Source organism: Propithecus coquereli, unplaced genomic scaffold (genome assembly GCF_000956105.1).
Source record: "Propithecus coquereli isolate 6110/MARCELLA unplaced genomic scaffold, Pcoq_1.0 Scaffold43, whole genome shotgun sequence".
NCBI lineage: Eukaryota > Metazoa > Chordata > Mammalia > Primates > Indriidae > Propithecus > Propithecus coquereli.
The window spans coordinates 7,357,472-7,378,385 of NW_012150063.1; the positions used below are offsets into that span (position 1 = coordinate 7,357,472).

At 37.2% G+C, this 20,914-nt stretch overlaps 3 protein-coding genes across 4 annotated transcripts in view; all 3 read left to right on the top strand.

Moving 5' to 3' along the window:
- Nucleotides 1-1,553, top strand: part of MAP4K3 (mitogen-activated protein kinase kinase kinase kinase 3) — a 163,632-nt gene extending 162,079 nt beyond the window's left edge. Inside the window, exon 34 of one of the 2 annotated variants that reach the window (XM_012653844.1) lies at nucleotides 117-1,553. In XM_012653844.1, coding sequence (XP_012509298.1) covers nucleotides 117-204 — 88 coding nt within the window. In that variant the 3' untranslated portion in view covers nucleotides 205-1,553. The remainder of the gene's footprint in view (nucleotides 1-116) is intronic. The other variant, XM_012653845.1, reaches the window with a different exon arrangement.
- A 2,534-nt stretch (nucleotides 1,554-4,087) lies between these two features.
- Nucleotides 4,088-5,022, top strand: LOC105817995 (histone H3.3-like). The gene has a single exon (XM_012653846.1). The coding sequence runs from the start codon at nucleotides 4,091-4,093 to the stop codon at nucleotides 4,499-4,501; it is 411 nt and encodes a 136-aa protein (XP_012509300.1). The 5' UTR covers nucleotides 4,088-4,090; the 3' UTR covers nucleotides 4,502-5,022.
- Nucleotides 5,023-13,871: 8,849 nt separating this feature from the next.
- CDKL4 (cyclin-dependent kinase-like 4) overlaps nucleotides 13,872-20,914 on the top strand; it is a 31,892-nt gene continuing 24,849 nt past the window's right edge. Inside the window, exons 1-2 of the mRNA XM_012653820.1 lie at nucleotides 13,872-14,039; nucleotides 17,223-17,344. Coding sequence (XP_012509274.1) covers nucleotides 13,872-14,039; nucleotides 17,223-17,344 — 290 coding nt within the window. The remainder of the gene's footprint in view (nucleotides 14,040-17,222; nucleotides 17,345-20,914) is intronic.

The window sequence follows — 20,914 nt, forward strand, 5'->3', positions numbered from 1 at the left end:
TAATGGAAAAGCAATGGAAAGTTTTTCTGATACTGTTAGTTTTCAAAAATAACTTTGTTTTATTTTTTTTTTAACTTTGTTTTATTAAGTGTTTTTTGTTTGTTTATTACTTTTAGGGTCGTGGTTTTGGAAAGTAGGCCAACTGATAACCCCACAGCAAATAGCAATTTATACATCCTGGCGGGTCATGAAAACAGTTACTGAGAATTTTGTGCTTTGACAGTTAACTATAGAAAGAAAGAACACTACCGCTGCAACATTAATGGATGCTTGAAGCTGTACAAAAGCTGCAGTAACCTGGCTTCAGTTACTTTGTAATTTATTGTGGCATGAGACAAGATGGGGAAAATTTTTGTTTTAAGTGGTATGGATATGTTTAGCATATTGAACCACACAAGTGCTTAATTCATTGTTATGTAATCTTTGTACATATAGGCAATATTTTTCTGTGAAACTTCATATTGCTGAAGACATACACTAAGAATTTATGTAGATAATGTACTTTTATGAGATGTACAAGTAAGTGTCTTATCTGTACAGATGTAAATGTTGACGAAAATGCAATTGGGGTTAATATTTTAAGAATTCTTTAGTATATTCTTGGGTGTGGTTATATTACAAAATGGGATGCTGGCAATGAAACAGTACATTTAACACTATTGTATTTTTATTATATGTAATTTAGTAATATGAATATAAATCTTGTAACTTTTAAAATTGTAATGGAGGCTTTAATCATTTTATAATCTTGTTTTTAATTTTAATGCAAGTACACTGGTGTTTATATTTGCACAAAGTATTGATATGTGATGTATTAAGTCACGAAAGTAAGCTGTGACATTGTCTATGTGCATTTGGCTCCACAATTTCTTAAATGTATTTGGATTGTTTTCTATATGAAACAAACCAATTACAATTAACCATCTGTTGTAGTAACTGGTCTTTTTATAGTTAAGCAGAACCCTGTAAGATTGCTTGTCTGTGCTTAAAAACAATACTTTTGGAAAAATTTTGAATCACAGAATAGCGGTACTGTGATATAACATTGCAGTCGTTGTCTGAATTACAGTATGCACAAAGAATAAATGAGCATCATTAAAGAATCCACACCAAACATTTCATATAATCACATTGAAGAACTATAACATTCCATAGAGTGAAATGGTTCAGATTTCTTGTGGAATTTTTACTTTTGTTGACCTTATTTTATGATCTTTTTCATATTCCTTTTGATTTAGGATATTAACACATGGCCAAAATAATTTAGTTACTACCTCATACAGACAATATAATGGTTACTACACATCACAGGAACTTAGTTTTGCTTTAAGTCATTTTTGATTGCTTTTTTTCCAATGGAATATGTATATACCAAGTTTTAGCAAAATGCACACTTTTGGCTCTTTTTGGTATATGTTCTTTATATTTTAATGTGAGTATATACACTAAGAACAAACTAAATTGTGATTTATGGTCTTCATTAATTTTAATTGATAATGGTTTTAAATATGTTCCTGACTGTACATATTGTAAAATAAACATGTTTTATAACATGCTGTTGTATAGTAGCTTGTCATCTGGCTTAATCTGTATACAGAACACTAAAATACATTAAGGGGGAACTGTATTTAATTGTTTTGTATTTATATTATGAAGTACCCAATTCTGGTCCCTCAAATCATGATTTTTATTTGATCTGATCTCAATTTTATGAAATAGTAATATTCCCTCATTTGAGAAAAGGGCATGTTTTATAGAATTTTCAACTTTCTGATCAGAAAAGTAATGAAACATTCATAGTTTTTTGGTTAGAGCAGGGGTCAGCACACTGCAATCCTCAGCCCAGTCCAGCCTGCTACCTGTTTTTATAAATAAAGTTTTGTTGGGACACAGCACCACATTCATTTGCATATTGTCTGTGACTGCTTTTATGCTACAGTGTTGGAGTTGAGTGGTTTCCAAAAAACCAGATGGCCCAAAAAGCCTAAAATGTTTACTGTCTTGACCCTTGACGGAAAAAAATTTGACAGTGCCTGGGTCAGAGAAAGGAAAAGAAAGTGTTGGGAAATGCAGTTCTGGAGGTAAGGAAGGGGAAGATTAAGTGAGAAGAACTGGATTGGGGACAAGAGGCACTATTTCTACTATTGCTTATGCTACGTCCTGTCCCAGTGCCTTGAATAATTGCCTTGACTAAAATAGTTTCCATGTCTAAAATCATACAGATGCTAATAAATCATAGCAATTGTGTTCATTTATCACTTTTCCCAAATACGTTGTGAATAATCTTAGCATTAACTAATGACTGTGTTTTAAAACACATCTTGATATCGTATAACATTATCGTCAATTTGCTGAAAAACAGACTCATGGAAAAGATTTTCAAGAAATTAAGATTCTGTTCTTGGCTCATATTGACAAGGTTATTAATTCTTTTTCTGGGCCACTATTTTTTTTTTCCAGTTTCCAAGACCTATAAAGTTATATAAAGGGTCATATCTCAAAAAATGTTAATTGTCACATTTAACTATCAAACACTCAAACATTTTCAAAAAATAAAATATACAACTGGTTGTGCATTACCAAGGGGCTTTTTAAAAATATCCCTGGAGTCATACTCTTTGGGGTGAGGTCCAGTAACATATTTTTATGAAGTTGTATAAATGATTCCTGATTTGCAGCCCAGCCTGAGAACCACTGGTGGGCATTAAATTTAAAACAGTGTTTCCGAGTTATGTCCAAGGATTACCTGCCTCAGAAAGAACCATCTTTGATGACAGTTGAAAAATGCATATTTCAGGCCAATTGTGGTGGCTCAATACCTGTAATCCCAGCTCTCAGGGAGGCTGAGGCAGGAGTTTGAGACCAGCCTGGGCCAGGGCAAGACCCCGTCTCTACTAAAACATAGAAAAAAATTAGCCAGGAGTGGTGCTGCACACCTGTAGTCCCAGCTACTCGGGAGGCTGAGGCAGGTGGATCACTTGAGCCCAGGAGTTTGAGGTTGCTGTGCGCTGTGATGATCCCACCGCACTCTAGCCTGGGCAACAGAGTAAAACCCTATCTGAAGAAAGAAAAAAAAGCAAATTTCTAGGCTCCACCCATGAACTTGTGCATCTTTATACACTCAAAAGGAAGAAAGTCACTCACTTAAATGTTAGAAACAATCTGTTTGGTCTTCATTAAAGTTCACGCTATCTTAGCTAATTGCATAGACATTTTTGAGAAGAATGTGATCAGTTGTTTACAGCCCTGTTGCCATCATTCACCTTTCAGGTGTGTCTCTGATTGGAGCAGAGACCAGGATGTAAAAGATAGATTATATCAGCTTTCACCATTACTGGTAGAGAGGTGAAAGTATGTGCCATACAAAATAATGGGTAAACACCAAAAGGGTATATAATATATTGTAAGTTCCCAATGCCTATATCATGCCCAGTACTTTACTACATGCTATACATACCGCTTAAGCCCTAGAACACCCCAATGACATAGGTATTGGTAACTCCATTTTATAGATGAAGAAACTTAGGCACAGAAAGCTTAAATAACTTGCCCGGGACTATAGCTGGTAAGTGATAGAGCTAAGATTTGAACCTAGGCACTTGGTTCAAAGTGTATTCTTTTAACCATTGCTAGACTATTACATAATAGAATATATGCAGTATATTCACTAAAATACACTCTAGCATTTTCCCTGTGAAATTAGATACTTTTTTTCCAGCTGTTGGATTTCAAATTCTGATTTTTACTGTCCCTTTGCTGTAAGTCAAATTATTAATAACTTGCTGTCTTGCCAAAAAGCATTTTTCTTATACAAAGTAGTTTTTTCTTTTGGTTTGATTTTTGTTTTTCTTGAGACAGAAGACAGGTGTGGGGTACGGCATGCCTGTAGTCCAAGCTACTCAGGAGACTGAGGCAGGAGGGTCGCTTGAGGCCAGGAGTTTGAGGTTGCAGTGAGCTTATAATGACGCCACGGCACTCCAGCCCCAGCAACAGAGCAAGACTCTGTCTCGGAAAAAAGTCCTTGCAATAGCTCTCGCTCGCTGAGCTCCAGCCGAAGGAGAAGCGGGGTAAGTAAGGAGGTCTTTATACCATGGCTCGTACAAAGCAGACTGCCCGCAAATTGACCGGTGGTAAAGCACCCAGGAAGCAACTGGCTACAAAAGCCGCTCGCAAGAGTGCGCCCTCTACTGGAGGGGTGAAGAAGTCTCATCGCTACAGGCCTGGTACAGTGGCACTCTGTGAAATTAGACGTTATCAGAAGTCCACTGAACTTCTGATTCGCAAACTTCCTTTCCAGCGTCTGCTGCGAGAAATTGCTCAGGACTTCAAAACAGATCTGCGCTTCCAGAGCACAGCTATTGGTGCTTTGCAGGAGGCAAGTGAGGCCTATCTGGTTGGCCTTTTCGAAGACATCAATCTGTGTGCTATCCATGCCAAACGTGTAACAATTATGCCAAAAGACATCCAGCTAGCACGCCGCATACGTGGAGAACGTGCTTAAGAATCCACTATGATGGGAAAACATTTCATTCTCAAAAAAAAAAAAATTCTCTTCTTCCTGTTATTGGTAGTTCTGAACGTTAGATATTTTTTTTTTCCATGGGGTCAAAAGGTACCTAAGTATATGATTTCGAGTGGAAAAATAGGGGTCAGAAATCAGGTATTGGCAGTTTTTCCATTTTCATTTGTGTGTGAATTTTTAATATAAATGCGGGGATGTGAAGCATTAATGCAAGTCAAATGTTTCAGTGAACAAGTTTCAGCAGTTCAACTTTATAACAATTATAAATAAACCTGTTAAATTTTTCTGGACAATGCCAGCATTTGGATTTTTTTAAAACAAGTAAATTTCTTATTGACGGCAACTAAATGGTGTTTGTAGCATTTTTATCATACAGTAGATTCCATCCATTCACTATACTTTTCTAACTGAGTTGTCCTACATGCAAGTACATGTTTTTAATGTCTGTCTTCTGTGCTGTTCCTGTAAGTTTGCTATTAAAATACATTAAACTATAAAAACAATAAACCTTTTTTTTTTTTTTTTTACTTATGTGAGACAATTACATTAACAGCATGTATTGATCATTTACAGTTTATCCAGGCACTTTTCTGGCACTGGAGAAAAGATGGAAAAGGCATAATTCCCAGCCAGTATTCATCCAAGGAGCACGCTTGGATGAATAAAGGTAAACAGCCGTTGAGTAGCATTAAAAAGAGGTACAAAACGTGCCTAGTTCTGCTTTGGGAAAAGGAAAACCCTGTGTAGAATGTGTAAGCCAAGTAGTTCATAGATGAAAAGGAGTTTATCTCATGTAGCAAGAAAACAGGGTAGGAAGCTGTGGCCTAGACAAAGGCATGTACAGAAATACTGCATGTTCGAGGAACATTGATGTATGGGGCAGAACCAAGGGTGCATGGAGCAGAGTAACTGAGCATGAAGCTGGAGAACAAAGATTGTGAAAAGCTTCCTCATGAGAAAAGTAGCTAGGAGTCAACAGTTTCAGAAACTGCAGATCAAGTATCATAAAGATGAAAATACGGCTAATGGTGATCACTTGTATACTTAATGAGAAAATTTTCTATAGCATGATGAAGGCAGAAATCATAGAAATTAGGTAGATGTGAGTCTATGAGTAGATTTGAGTTTAGCAGAAGTGTGTTTGGTCTTGAAGGAGGAAGGGGATAAAGATTGTTTCTGGTTTGACATTGTTTGCTAAAGATAGATTTGAGCATGTTTCTAAGCAAATGAAGAAAATGGAGAAGAATTAAGATGAATGAGAAAATGGGAGGAGAGTCATCTGTGAGTGAAGAAGGGAAATGTGGACGTCCTAAATTTGGCCATGATGGGGAGCTTTTGTTGATGCTAAGACATTGCACTTATGTGCTCAATAGCATATAGTATTTTAAGTTAATCCTGGAAATAAAAATTCTCTTTCCCAGGGTTAATACATTTATCTCTATACAGTGTTCATCGTATTACTGTTGCTTGACTTTCTTCCCCACCGGGTGTCAAACCTGCGTCTGATTCTGAATCAGCCCCAGATGCTTGCTGAATTATGAAAATGGCCTCAACGAACAGCACCTAATCTATAGCTGATTTTCATAGAGAAGCCTACAGAAGTTTGCTGAAAAGCCGTTTGGATAATAAGGCAAGACCGAAGAGTAAAGACAGTAGACAGAGGATCTTGCCGACCGACGATTCTGCCCATGCAGGGAAACGCATTATCAGCGTTCACATTTGTTGTCTGCGCTTAATCTTAGTGTTCTTGATGCCTGGGGAAGGAACGGGACTTAGCACGATTACGGTTAAATGTTTCCTGAGCGTCTTCACGCATCTTGCTGCGTCCACACCCGGACGCTCACAGGCTGGGCCAGAGGTCACCACCGCGAGGCGGAGGCGAAGCCGCGCCGCGGGCGCCGGGGAACCCGCTCCGGAAGCCGCCCCGCCCCGAGCGGCCTGAGCGTCCGGTTGCCCTGGAGACGCCGCGGCGGTGCCGCTCGCCCCGGAGGTGCTGGGCCGGCGCTGCTGTTGGGGCGCTCCGGGCTGCTGGAGACTGCGCCACCTGCGCCACCGTCGCCCCACCCGTGCCGTAAGTGCGGATTCCCGAGGCGGGCGGGACGGGGTCGGCGCGGGGCGGCGGTGACGGAGAGAGAGGCGGGGTCCGGACGGAGGAGCCCAGGTGAGGGAACCCGGAGACGCGGCCACTGGAAGGGGAAGAGAGAGGCGGGGCGAGGGGTTAGAGGTGACAGGTGGCTCCCGCCAGCGCACACCCGACCCCGAACGGATCCTCAGGGTCTGGAGGGAGGCGAGGCCCTGGGGAGAGGGGCGGCGGGAAGTCGGGCGACGGGACGAGGCCGCGGTGGCGGCGCGGGAGGGAGCGAGCGGCGCATCTGCGCGCCTGGAGACCCACGTGAGGCCGAGAAGGGAGACTCATTAAATGAAGGCTCAAGACTGGAGTCCCGGAAATAAAGTGAATTTATGCCAAACTTCCAGATCTGTTATCTGCACACCTGAAATGTGATCTATTTAAATAAAATTAGTTCCTTCGATTATGTAATTATATGGTCTTCTGGTTTTCTGGGGATGCTTTTAATTCGAGTGTGTTGTCCCCAAGACGAGTTTATAAGTAGGTGTGTGTACTTTTGAAATTTAGTAATCGATATGACGTTTAACAGCCAGATCAGAATGATTTAATAGCCCATTTTCCTAATCAGTTTCATTAAATGTAATTTCACATTTGGTTTCATTGGAAACAATAAGATCAACAACATAGCAGGTTGCGATTCTTAGCCTATAGAATCCCAAACTGCCGTGTCCTGGTCTTCAAAATCTCTCCTTTCCCTCCTTATTCCTAAAGCCACTGTTTGCACAAGTTTCCTAGAACCTTTTAGATTAGAAAATGTATGTGTTTTTTCTCTCTTTTTTCCTGCTCCCTCTTCCTCTGCCTTTCTTAATTTTGTAGTCGTTCAAGTATATTCCTTAGGCTTGCTGGGGCCCTCAGGACTTGGTTTGTGATACAATCATGGAAAACAATCCAACTCCAAGTGTTTTCTAAGTACATCGTTTTGCAAATCCTTAAGACTAAGGAAATTAAATAGAAAATTTTCAAAGAATTTAATGATCCATTCAGGTATCTACTTATCTATCTATCTGTCTGTCTATAATCACCAGTGGGCTCAAGTCTATCCCTGTCTTTGCCTTTGTCTACAGAACTTTATTAACTTGAGAGTCAAATACTTTGTATATTCTGAAGTCAGGAGGCCCTTTACCCAAAAGGTATATAGCTTCAGTTTGAAAGTTACTGACGACTATGAAAAATATTTTCAACCAGCTACATCTATTTCTTGACAATAGCTGTATCACCATTTAATCTTGATTTTCTATGTATTGTATTAATAATCAAACTGTACCTATTGCCTTTGCTTTGAAAAGACAGTCATTTTACATATTTAGTGGAAAGGTTAGAAAATAAAATTATGGGTAGGACTTCGACAGGAGTCTACTATGTGCCAGACATGGGCTAACAATGCATAATGTTTAAGAAAGGGTGAGGGGAAATTGTTAACATGGCATGTGCACAGAGAAAAAGCCTGCCTTGAGCCTAAACAAAAAAGATGTTTGAGTTGAACTGTAAAAGATGACGATTTGAAGGTCAGACATTCCAGGCAGTGATATCAACAGAGACTTGGAGACCTGAAAGTGTTTAGGGAAGAATCTAAGAAGCGATGCTGGAAAGATAAATTAGGAGCAGGGCATAAAGGACTGTAAATATCATACCATGATTTGAACTTTATTCTGTTTCATTAGAGGCCATGAGATGTTTTTGAGGAAGGATGATATCTGATCATATGATGTTTGAGAAAGTTGGTTTTGGTGTAATTGAAGTACATATAAAGAAGAAAAGTGAAGCTGGTTGCAGTGGTGCACACCTGTAGAGGCTGAAGTGGGAGGATTCCTTGAGCCCAGGAGTTTGAATCTAGCCTGGGCAACATAGCAAGACTCTAAAAAAAAGAAGAAGAAAAGTGAGATAAGACACTTTAAAATAGACTAATTCTTTACAGTTTTGCTCCATTTGTCGTTTCCTTTCTATGTACATACACATGCATATTAATTTTTCTATATTATTTGACAATAAATTGCAAACATCATGTCCCTACACTCTTAAATACCTCTGTATATTTCCTAACAACTAGGATATTTTCTTACATAACCACAGTACAGATTACCAAAAACAGGAAATTTAATATCTAATCTATAGTCAATATTTACATTTCATCAATTATCCCAGGTTTTTTTTATTTGTTTGTTTTTTGAGACAGGGCCTCACTCTGTTGCTGGGGCTGGAGTGCAGTGGCATCATCACAGACTATATATTATTATAGATTAATTAGGATTTTCTACATACAGTCTTATGTCATTTCCAAATAATGACAGTTTTACTTTTTATTTCCAGTCAACATACCTTTAATTTCTTTTTCTTGCCTTATTTCATTGACAAGAACTTTCAATACAATGATAAATAGAAATGGTGAAAGCAAACATTATTTTTTCTGATCTAAGAGTAGAACATTCAGTCTTTCACCATGAAGCATGATGTTAATTGTAGGTTTTTCCACAGATGCCCTTGAGGAAGTTCTCTTCTATTCCTAGTTCATTGAGATTTTTGTCATGAATCAGTGTTGAGTTTTGTCAAATAATCATGTGATTTTGTCTTTTGTTGTATTAATATGTTATTTTACATTATTGATTTTCAGTATTAAACCAACCTTGCATTCCTGAGATAAATCTAACATAGTCCTGGTATATAATCCTTTCTATGTTTCTGGATTTCATTTGCTGATTATTTTGTTAAAGATTCTTGTGTCTATATTTATGAGAATAATCATCTGTGATCTTGATCTTGTGATTTCTTTGTCTTGACTTTGTATCAGAGTGATGCTTCATAGAATAAGTTGAGAAATGTTCCTTCTTCTCTTTTTTTGAAACAGTTTGTGAAGGATTGGTATTAATTCTTTGAATGTTTGGTAGTATTTACCTGTGAAGCAATCTGATCCTGGGATTTTCTTTGTCAGTAGATTTTTAATTACTAATTCAATTCCTTTACTTGTTATGGGTATAATTAGATTTCCTATTTTTTTCTTGAGTCCATTTTGGTATTTAGTGTCTTTCTAGGCACTTGTCCAACCTCGTTGACTAATTTGGTTGCATACAGTCATCTGGAATATTCTCTTTTAATTTTTAAAAATTCCATAGGGTGGTCCTAATTTGGGGAACTCTTATTCCTCTCTTTTCCTGCTCATTCTAGCTAAAGCTTCAATTTTGTTGATCTTTTCAAAGAATCAGTTTTTTGTTTATTGATTTTTTCCTATTGTTTTTCTGATGAGGAGTCAGCCATTGAGCATATTGTTGTTCCCTTAAATATGAATGGTTCCCTCTTGCTGTTTTCAAGATACTCTCTTTGCCTTTGGTTTTCAGCAGTTTGGCTATGATGTATCAAAGTATGGATCTCTTTGTTTTTATCCTGCTTGAAATTCATTAAAGTTTTAAAATCGGTCTATTAATATTTTCTATTAAATTTGGAAAGTTTGGGCCATCATTTCTTGAAATATTTTTTCTGCCCCTTCTTCTCACTCCTCTCTTTCTGGGAATCTCATTACATATGTGTTGGTACTATTGATTTTACCCCATATGGTATATGTATACAGTGGAATACTACTCAATTATGAAAAATGACAGTGATCTAGCACTTCTTATATTTTCCTGCATAGATCTTAAGCCCATCCTCCAAAGTGAGGTATCACAAGAATGGAAGAATAAGCACCACATGTACTCGCCATCAAATTGGCACTAACTGATCAACACTAAGGTGCTCACACAGTAGTAATATTCTTTGGGGATTGGGGTTTGGGGGTGCATAAACTCACAACTAATGGACATGATGAGCATTGTAGGGGGAAAGGGAATGCCTCAAATCATGGTTTTTGTGTGACAAAGTCATAACCTGTAACCAAAATCTTTGTACCCCCATAATATCCTGAAATTAAAAAAAAATAGCTTGTATGGAGACTGCTTTCCTCTCTTTTATTTCTTGGGCAGGTTTTAGCCGTTAGTAATCAACAATTATCCTAGGTAAAGAGAATCCTCTCTGTGGCTGTAGCAAAGTACAGTTTCTTTAATTGATGGTGCTTTTTTCCCTTAGTAGTGATGGGAGGATTTACATGTCCTGCCATTCGGGGTTTCCTTTTGTCTTGCAAGAGCCCAAATTTATTCCTCTTGCTTCTTTTTCTCCCTCACTGTCCAGTCTCCAACAGGTGCTGTCCCCTTTCCTCTTGCCCTTCTATTCCCCAAGAGTGCCACACTAACTGATGCTGCCATGATACCCATATCCCTTCTCTGTCATGAGTACTCTAATCTACCAGGACACTTTTTCCATATTTTTACATTCGTGATTTATTTTCTCTTTGGGAGGTAAGGTGATTTTAAGTCTATCTTAGGCTCTTCTTTTCCTCTTCTCTCTTTCTTACAGTTTTTCCAGATCTCATTCCACTCCTATCTTTGCTTTCTGCCAAGGCTTCCAGTGGGAGCTCAAGAGTTCTCTCTTCCAGAATCTGGGCTTCACTTTTCTACTTAAGTTTGTAGACTCTTCTGTCTTCTTGTTATGTTGAAGGCATTGAGTTTATGTGATTTTATTTATTCTGGTTGATTTGTATCACTTTGTGGTAGATATATAAAGAGATTAGATTTAGGTAGCAGTCATTATCCTTTGGCCACCTCAAAGTCCCCACCATTGTACCTTGACAAGCCATTTGGGTGTAATGTAGAGCACGTTCGTGAACTCTGGGTAGGGATAGAGGATAAGAAAGAAGAGGGGCATTTGGTTTAGAATGTAGCAATTTTGAGATGATTTTGTTCATTCATGTAGAGATTGTTCATCAAACAGTTGGATAGTTGGTCTGGATCTCAGGTAAGAGATTAGGAATTACTGCTTCTAAAAACTCTGGTAGAGTCCTAGTACTGGAATTACCACTGTAAATTCCTTTGTGGAATTCCTGCCTTGGTCTAATTCCTGCTTACATACTCAGATTCATCTTCTATGAACATCTTTAGAAAACAGATAATACTGAGAGGTTACCAAACAAAGTACTATTTTCTGGAGATTTACATTGCATTTAGCAGTTTGGTTGATGTCACTAAGAGATCTAAATATTGGTCTGAGGAATCAGTCATTTTTTAACCTGTCGGGGAAAAAAGGAAAAGCATAGATCAATAGATCAAATCAACTACCTAGAGGAAAATAAGGAAATAATGTATAGATTAAAACTTCATAATTAAGTTTTTTGTCATATTCGTAGTTTCCCCCAGTAACTGTAGTACTTACCAAGTAGATTAAATTACTAAATCTATAAAATTTTATACCAATAACTTTCTAAAGCAAACTCTATTTCTCCTATTCTCTTTCCAGCCACCTATTACTATAGTAAAGAAAGGCAAATGTGTGCATGCTTATATCTAAATACCTATAAGATAATAATACCTAGCTAAAAATATGGTATAATTAATAGGGTTTTCAAAACATAATCTGTGATGTATTTTCCATCTGTTACTTGAGTGTGTATGCTTGAGTTTTCTCCCTCAAATAAGAGAGGAAATAGAATCTACTAAAAAAAAAGAAAAAGCACTGTAAGATAATATGTTAGTGGTCATTTACCCAGGTAAACAGTTTTCCCTATTGTATATTTTTATAGATGCTATTGAGATAACCTGTGGATGGAAAAGGCTAAATATTAGTGAAGTTAAAAAATGTGTACTCATTTGAAACATGAGAAATTGTACAAATAGTCAATTCTTTCACTTGACATTTTATTAATATCAAAACCTGGATAAAGTGGTTCTTTTAAATTGTGCATTCTTTTTTTTTTTTTTTGAGATAGAATCTCGCTCTGTTGCCCGGGCTAGAGTGCCATGGCATCAGCCTAGCTCACAGCAACCCCAAACTCCTGGGCTCAAGTGATCGTTCTGCCTCAACCTCCCGAGTAGCTGGGACTAACAGGCATGCACCACCATACCTGGCTAATTTTTTCTATATATTTTTAGTTGTCCAGCTAATTTCTTTCTATTTTTTTTAGTAGAGACGGGGTCTCGCTCTTGCTCAGGCTGGTCTCCAACTCCTAAGCTCTAACGATCCGCCCGCCTCAGTCTCCCAGAGTGCTAGGATTACAGGCGTGAGCCACCGCACCCAGCCTGTGCATTCTTTTGAATTAACTGAGAGGTGGTGTAGTGTAGTGATTAAAATTGTGTTCTTTGGCACCTGGCTGCCTGGGTTTTAATTCCATATCAGTTTTCCCATCTGTATAATTGGATAAAAATAACACCTACTTCATACAATATTTGTGCAGATTATATATAATTTACTTAGAACAATGTTAAGTGCTATTATTATTGTTATTATTAGATTATATTAACAAAATTTTGCTGGGTAAAGTAGGGTGGGATTTTTGAAACTAATTAGAATTTTTATATTTTTCATTCCTAGACTGATTTATTTTAATAAGTTGACCTTATTCATCATTTGACATGTAATCCAAGTACCAAAAAATTCAGGAATGGGCTATGTAAGACAGAAAAATTAAACCTAGAATATCTATAGAAATCATATGGATACGAAAGCATTCATGAAGAATTAGAGAAACCGACCTCCTTTTTTGTGCTTTATCATTATTTTCTTTGCGGGCTAATTCATGGATCTGTCCCTCCATACTAAAAAAGCTAAGAGCAATAAATGAAGCCCGAAAAGGATCTTGTTACCATTGTTTTTAAAGGCTGCTTTGTTCAACAGCCCACGTTTTCTCTTTCGTCTCTCCACCAGGTGGAGGTATAGCACTTTGTATCATGCCTTGTTACACGACTCTTAGTGTTTGTGGTATTCGCAAGGGATAGAAGGGAAAAGATAAACACCATATTCAAGAGTATGAATTGCTCCTTCAGCTGGATTTTACCGCATCATATTTGAATTATTTACTTGAGGTTGATGAAAACAATAGATTGGATAAGTTTCGTTTCCGCAAATTCTTTGAATTCAACTGAGGACAACACAGACCCATTGTCAGAAATAATACATGAAACCAGTGTGATAGCTGGAAGGCCTGCAGAGGACTAAGCTAAACTAACAAAATAACATACAAATATTTTTGTGAATGTCAAGTTAATCAGTGGAAATAAATCTTTGGCATCCTGGGCAAATGGCTTTTATATAAACTGTGAAAACATTGTCTTTTATAACTCGATTAAGGCAAGTCAATCTTATTTTCCAGGTGTGACTTTATACTGCAAGTCAATCAATATAATAATTTAAGTCACTTCAACCATAATGGAAAAATATGAAAAATTAGCTAAGATTGGAGAAGGGTCTTATGGGGTTGTATTCAAATGCAGAAACAAAACCTCTGGACAAATAGTAGCTATTAAAAAATTTGTGGAATCTGAAGATGATCCTGTTGTTAAGAAAATAGCTCTAAGAGAAATACGGATGTTGAAGGTAAGTTAACTTTCTATATAGATCCATAATATCATGGTATTGGGTGGAATATACGTGTGCTAAAATTACAAAGAATACTCAGTTATCATTTCCTCATTGGACTTAAATTCCTTTGTGTCAGCAACTTTGGGAAATAAGTTGATCGTCACTTTGGACTTTGGCCCCTCTGATGTTTATCTGACACATATAAGTGCAGCTGTAGATTGTTATATTGAAGTACTTCCATTCTGGTTGGTGAATATCCACGCTGTCCAAAGTCCTCGCACCTCAGTGTTTATACTCCCTCCAAGCCCTCCCCCACAAACCCTAACCCTCCTCTGGATGTCCCCCACCAAAATACTTTCCCCCACCAACCAGAAACTAAAAGAGCACCTCCTGACCTAGGGGGTCCCACTGGACTGCCATTGCCCCAGGAGGCACTGACATTGATTGGTCCCTTTCTGCACCGCATGGCAGGATCCTAGATGTATTGAATATCACACCCAGTGACGTATACTTTTTGGCGTGTGATCTGTTTAAAAAAAAAAAAAAAACAAATTCAATTTGTCTAGGGGAATGATAATTATCATTAATAATTGTCATATTATCTCTCCTTTTCAAATATTATTTGCAGCAGTTTTCCTCAAATAATACATTCTAGTGTTTTGTCTAAAATATAATTCGAGGCCAGACAGGTGGCTAACATCTATAATCCCAACATTTTGGGAGGCTGAGGCGGGAGGATCACTTGAGCCCAGCAGTTCAAGACCAGCCTGGGCAACACAGTGAGAGACCTGTCTCTACAAAAAATTTAAAAATTGGCTGGACGTATGCACCCGTAGTCCCAGCTACTTGGGTGGCTGAGGCTGGAGGATCTCCTGAGCTAGGAGTTCGAGGTTGCAGTGAGCTATGATCATGCCACTGCACTCCAACGTGGGTGACAGAGCAAGATCCTGTCTCTAAAAATAAATCAATTAATTAATATAATATAATTTGATATACAGAGTTTTCAAGAATACATCATGATAAAAAACGGTTTACTGTTACCTCTTAGCCAGCAGAGGGCGCTGGTAAGCCAGGCAGCTCTGGCACCTGTCAGTGGGCTAAGAAGCTGCAGACTGGGTCTGAACCAGGCAGTGTTGTTTTCTAAAAAAAATAAATAAATAATGGTTTTACCCTTCAGTCTCTCCCTCCCAAGTCTGCAAATAAAGTTAATGCTCAGATAGTACCTCTGAGTTGCAAGTTCCCCAATTTGAAAATGAGCTTTAAAGTAAAAAAGTAGCCAGATTTCATCTCAGCTTGGTCTCTGGTGATGGTTCTCAGAAGCACATCTTTCCTGTGTTTGGTATGTTGCAGCATGCGTGCCATGAACATAGTCCTTCCATGATAAATTGACCTTACTTTCTCCATATATTCCTGTTATGTAAATTTGATTTGCCTCCCCTCCTTACTACCTATTTTACTTTAGCAAGTCACTGTTTTTCTGGGCTAAGTTAACTCCGTTTGCAAAGGAGACATAAATTGCTGACTTGTTGAGTAAGACAGGAGATTTGACCAGGTTGAGCCTTAACATTGTGTCAAACAGTAGCACCCGTGAATCCCTTACTCTGCTTTGCGTGCATACTGTGGTTTTGCAGCAGCACAAAGCAGCTGCCTTTCTGCATGACCTGTCTCCTCCACTCTTCACCTTTCTGCTCTTTTAGGCAGTGGAGCACATAGAAAGCAAATTGGTTTGGTGCTCTTGGCATTTCTTTTCTTTCTTTCTTTTTTTTTAAAGAGACAGATTCTCGCTATGTTGCCCAGGCAGATCTTGAACACCTAGGCTCAAGCAGTCCTCCTTCCTCAGCCTGGGCATATTTTTAATGTATAATGGATTTTCTTTTCTCAAACTGTTGATCAGGAGGCATGCAGTTGTAGGGTGGCATTTTTTTGGTCAAGCCATGCTTATGGATACTGAAGTAGTCTACGGCCATACCACCCTGAACGCACCCAATCTTGTCTGATCTTGGAAGCTAAGCGGGGTCAGGCCTGGTTAGTACTTGGATGGGACATTCTGAAGTAGAGACATACAATGTAAGCCCCTGTACCTAAAACTCGACTGGGCCTGCAAAACACTTATTGAGCTTCTACTATATACAAAATACTGTGCTCTCTCTTTTTATCTGTCTTTCTGGGTGAATGGTACAGGATTTGGAAAGTCAGTTAGTCTACTATACTGGGAAAACAACAGGAAAGATGAGTTATGAATAAGAGTGATTGTATATCCTGGTTTGCGCAGGACAGTCCTGCTTTATAGTTTTTGTCCCAGTGTCCTGTCTGGTTCACATCCCCTTTCAAAAGTGTCCAGGTATGTATGCTAAATTGTATGGTCACCCTAGTTATTGGCAGGGTGACCACAATGTGCTGGTTTGTCTGAGATAGTCCTGGCTTATACTTAAACCCGGGTTTGGATAATGAAATTATATAGTTACTCTAGTGATGGACTATCTTACTTGATCAGCATTTCTCTTCTGGTTTACAATATTAAGCAGAAGCTGTCTTGTGAAATGCTTCAGTCTGGGAATAGAATTTAGCACATAAAACATCTAAACATAAGAGAAAACAACAGAATCAAAGAACAGAGCTGAAAATACAATGAATAAATTTAAAACAGACTAACTGTAGGGACCCCTAGAATAGGGAGTTTAATCAGATCTGAGAGTTGAGATCTAGTATTGCTGAGAGCCAAGGCTAGAATCCAGACTGAATTTAAATCCAGCTAATGTTTACATTCAGTCCATAGTAATATGTAAGCTAAGTAAGTGTTAGTAACTTTTATAGTCTTTTATGCAATAATTCTATTTCCTCAATTTTTTATTTAATTTAAAGTTTAATTTATGACTTGGACATTTAGAGTCTTCATAAAATACATAAAGTAGTTTTTGTTTTAGTGCTTGTATTTTAAGTTGTATACTTTATTTGCTATCACCAGAGAGATTCAAGCGGTTTAGTTACCATCTATTATAGGTACATTAGATGAATTCTTAAATTGCTTCCAACTTTAAGTTTCTGTGATTCTTACTAAGAGCAATTTCTGTTATGAGTAACTATAATAAAATTCTCCACAAGAGATGTACACAGCAAGGTCTTGTGTTCTTAACATTGTAAGGAGAGAAACGGTTTCTAGAAACAGATACTAAACTTTGTATTTTGATTCCTTTGCAGCAATTAAAACACCCAAACCTTGTGAACCTCATTGAGGTGTTCAGGAGAAAAAGGAAAATGCATTTAGTGTTTGAATACTGTGATCATACACTTTTAAATGAGCTGGAAAGAAACCCAAATGGGTAAGTAATCTAGAAACTGAAGCTCTGTATGGCCAGTTTTCAATTTCATTATATGTGGAATTAACCGTGGCATATTTCAAATCCAGCCACGATTCCCTTTTCTGCTGTGATGCTTATGACACTCAGTCCCTCTCCAGTGTCAGGATGTGTCCAAAGGGCAAATGAAGATTTACCTAGAAGAATTATAATTAGGAAGACAAACGTACTGCAAATATAAATCATGATGCATTTTGAGGCTAAATTAAATATTGGATTATCTGAATTTAAGGAACAAACCATGGTTTGATATTACGAAATTTATTCATATAATTCACTAATAAGTTAAAGGATAAAAAATATATATGATTGGTAAAACTTGAAAATGTGAAATGGTGATAAATTCAACATCTCGTCGTGATTATTTTGTTAAAAAAACCTTAGCAACTAGGCTTAAAAGAATAGTTTCTTAACACACACACAGAACCCCCTTCAAATCAGCAGCTAGTTTTATATTCAAAAATAAAACACTAAAAGAACTTCCATGAAAATAAGAAACAAGACAAGGATGTCAGTTGTCACCATTATAATTTAACATTGTTCTGAGAGCTCTAGCCAATGCAATGTAATAAGAAAAACAAAACTAATAGCTTCTGGAAATGAGATAAAATTGTCTTTATTTGTATGGTATTATTGTTCTACAAAATCAAAGAGAATCACCTAAAGAGTTATTAAAACTAATGGAATTCAGTATAGTGACCCCCATACCACTACATTCAAAAATTAAGAGCTTTTTTATCAATCAGCACTTAGAAAATCTAGTGGAGAGGGGTCCCATTCAAATATTAACTGCAACAAAAAAAGTTTAGGATTAAAGGTAAAAAGAATTGTTCAGATTCTACATAAAGACAACTATAAAACTTATCCGAGGTACATAAAGGATTTATTTAAATGAACATATATTTCTGGATCGACATATTCATTATTATAAAGATATTGCTTCTCCAATTTATTTATTTATTACACAAAATGCTAATCAGAGTACCAAGGGGTTTTTTTGAAACTTGAAAAGTTAAACTAAATCAAGAAATTTTTTAAAAAGAAGAGAAAGGGACCTTGAATTGCCAAATATTAAATCGCAGCACTTCAGAGATTCCCTTTGACAAAAAAAGAACCGTCAACAAAACTAAAAAAATAAATAAATAAATGGAAAATTGGGTAAACTATTTGCCAGGATTGATAAATTTCATATCTGCATATGCAGATTTTAAAATAAATTTTTTAAGAAGATTAACACCCAATTAGAAAAGATAATTCACTCAAAAGCAATGTCATGAATGCACACTATGCACCTGGCTAGGTGCTGAGGATACAGCAGTGACAAAACATACAAAAAAGTAGGCTGCCCTTGTGGAACTTACACTCCCATGGACCTGAAAAAGCAAATCATTAAAAAAGAGAGGGGAAATGACAAATACACCTAAGAAAACATGTTTATCCTCCCTTAATCAAAGAAATTCAAAATTTTTAAGTAAGATATCATTTCTCACCAATTAAATTTGGCAAAGATTTTTCAAAAATCAACATACTCAGGATTGTTTTTTTGGAGACAGAATCTCGCTGTGTTGCCTGGACTAGAGTGCCACCGCATCAGCCTAGCTCACAGCAACCTCAAACTCCTGGGCTCAAGCGATCCTCCTGCCTCAGCCTCCCGAGTAGCTGGGACTACAGGCCTATGTCACCATGCCTGGCTAATTTTTTCTATATATTTTTAGTTGTCCAGCTAATTTCTTTTTATTTTTAGTAGAGACGGATCTCGCTCTTGCTCAGGCTGGTCTCGAACTCCTGACCTCAAGCAATCCTCCCACTTTGGCCTCCCAGAGTGCTACGATTACAGGCATGAGCCACCATTGCCCGGATTGTTAATAGTCAGGAGATCAGACCTCATTCACAGCTGGAGAGAAGGTAATTAGAATAGAAGGGCAATTTGGCAAAATGTATAAAAATTTTTTAAACTGTTTTCATCCATTGACCAAGAAATTCCATTTAGAGAAATTTATAGAAAGAAAATAATCAGATAGGGGCAAACAGTTATACATACGAATGTTCAACCTAGCATTTACAACAAAAATTTCAGGACTGACCTAATTTTCCAATAGTAAAGAATTGGTTACATACGTTTTGGTATATCCAAACAATGGTACAATATACATCCATTAGAAAGCATGCTGCAGAAGAATAATTAATTTCCTGGGTAAATGTTCCTGAGATGGTATATGAAAAAATGAGGTAACATAGTAGAATGTTAAATATAATTGAATATTTATTTCGAGTTTTCCCAATATTCTGTGAATGTACACATATTACGCTTAAAATAAAAAGTAATATAAAAAAGATTAAATGGTATATTAATTCATAGTTCAACTTTATTATAAGCTAAATAGGGTGTTATATGTTGACTTAGAGGATAGATGTATTCAGCCATTCTATAAATTAACATACATTTTCATTAAGTTAGAAATTTACGCTTACTTCACATATTGTTCAAGGCCCTGAAACGAAAACATGCAATACATGTACTAGTTCATTCTAAGCCACACATCTTTCTCTTTCCTATATGTACCCTAAGGCTTCCTATTATAGGACTTAGCTCATGCTCTTCTTTCTTTAGCCTAGAATATTCTAGCCTTTTCACTTTCCTTTTCTCTATCATAGTCTTTAAAATATGAGATCCTAGAAAATCTTAACATCTCTGAGATTCCTTCACCTGGATGGAATTGTTTCCCTCCTTTGAATCCCCATAGAATTTTATTTTTATCCCTTTTATGTTACTTGGTACTTACTACTGTATTTGTTTTTATGTGCATCCTCTCTCTCCCTAGAGTATAAGTTTTTTGAGGGCATCATTTTCATCTAATTCATCTTAATAGCTTCCTCCTCAGTGCCTAGCATTCTTTTACTCATTCTCTCAAAGAATATCTTATTGAGCATTTACATTGGTACAGAGGATACAAAGATATAATGGCATAATCATGCCCCCAAGAACCTTAAAATCGAATGAAGAGACAGATATTTCAAGTAACAATTACAAATGGTCATGGTGATTGGGTTAATGTTGATGCAAAGGATATGCAAGAGAAGCAGCTTCAACATCTGTTGACCCTGAGAAATCAGGGAAGATTCTGCACAGAAGGCAGCATTTTGGCTGAGACTTTGAAAGTGGGGAGGAGGTGGCCAGATGGACAATCTTGGAGGAAGGCACAGACACAGGAAAGAGCGAGGCATGTTCAAGCAACTCCTGTGTTGAATATGTATTTAACAATGCCAAGCATCTCTGCACTACCCTACTTTTCACTCTTTTAAGTTTTACAAGTGAATTTAGCAGTGCCAGTATACAGCAGAGCTTTGGGTCAGCCCTGAGACTTCGATCTACATATGGGAATGCAAATAGGAACAATCTAGAATATGCCACTCTTTTTGTAAAATGTTGTGTACTTGCTGATAACAATGATTAACTTAAAACATTCATCTGCTTTTACTCCCTTCCTAAAACCTACTTAAATAACAGTCAAGAGAATGTTTTTAAAGGCCTAT

Excerpts from the sequence above, each read along its gene's own strand:
- LOC105817995 (XM_012653846.1), top strand. The coding sequence starts at position 4,091 with ATGGCTCGTACAAAGCAGACTGCCCGCAAATTGACCGGTGGTAAAGCA.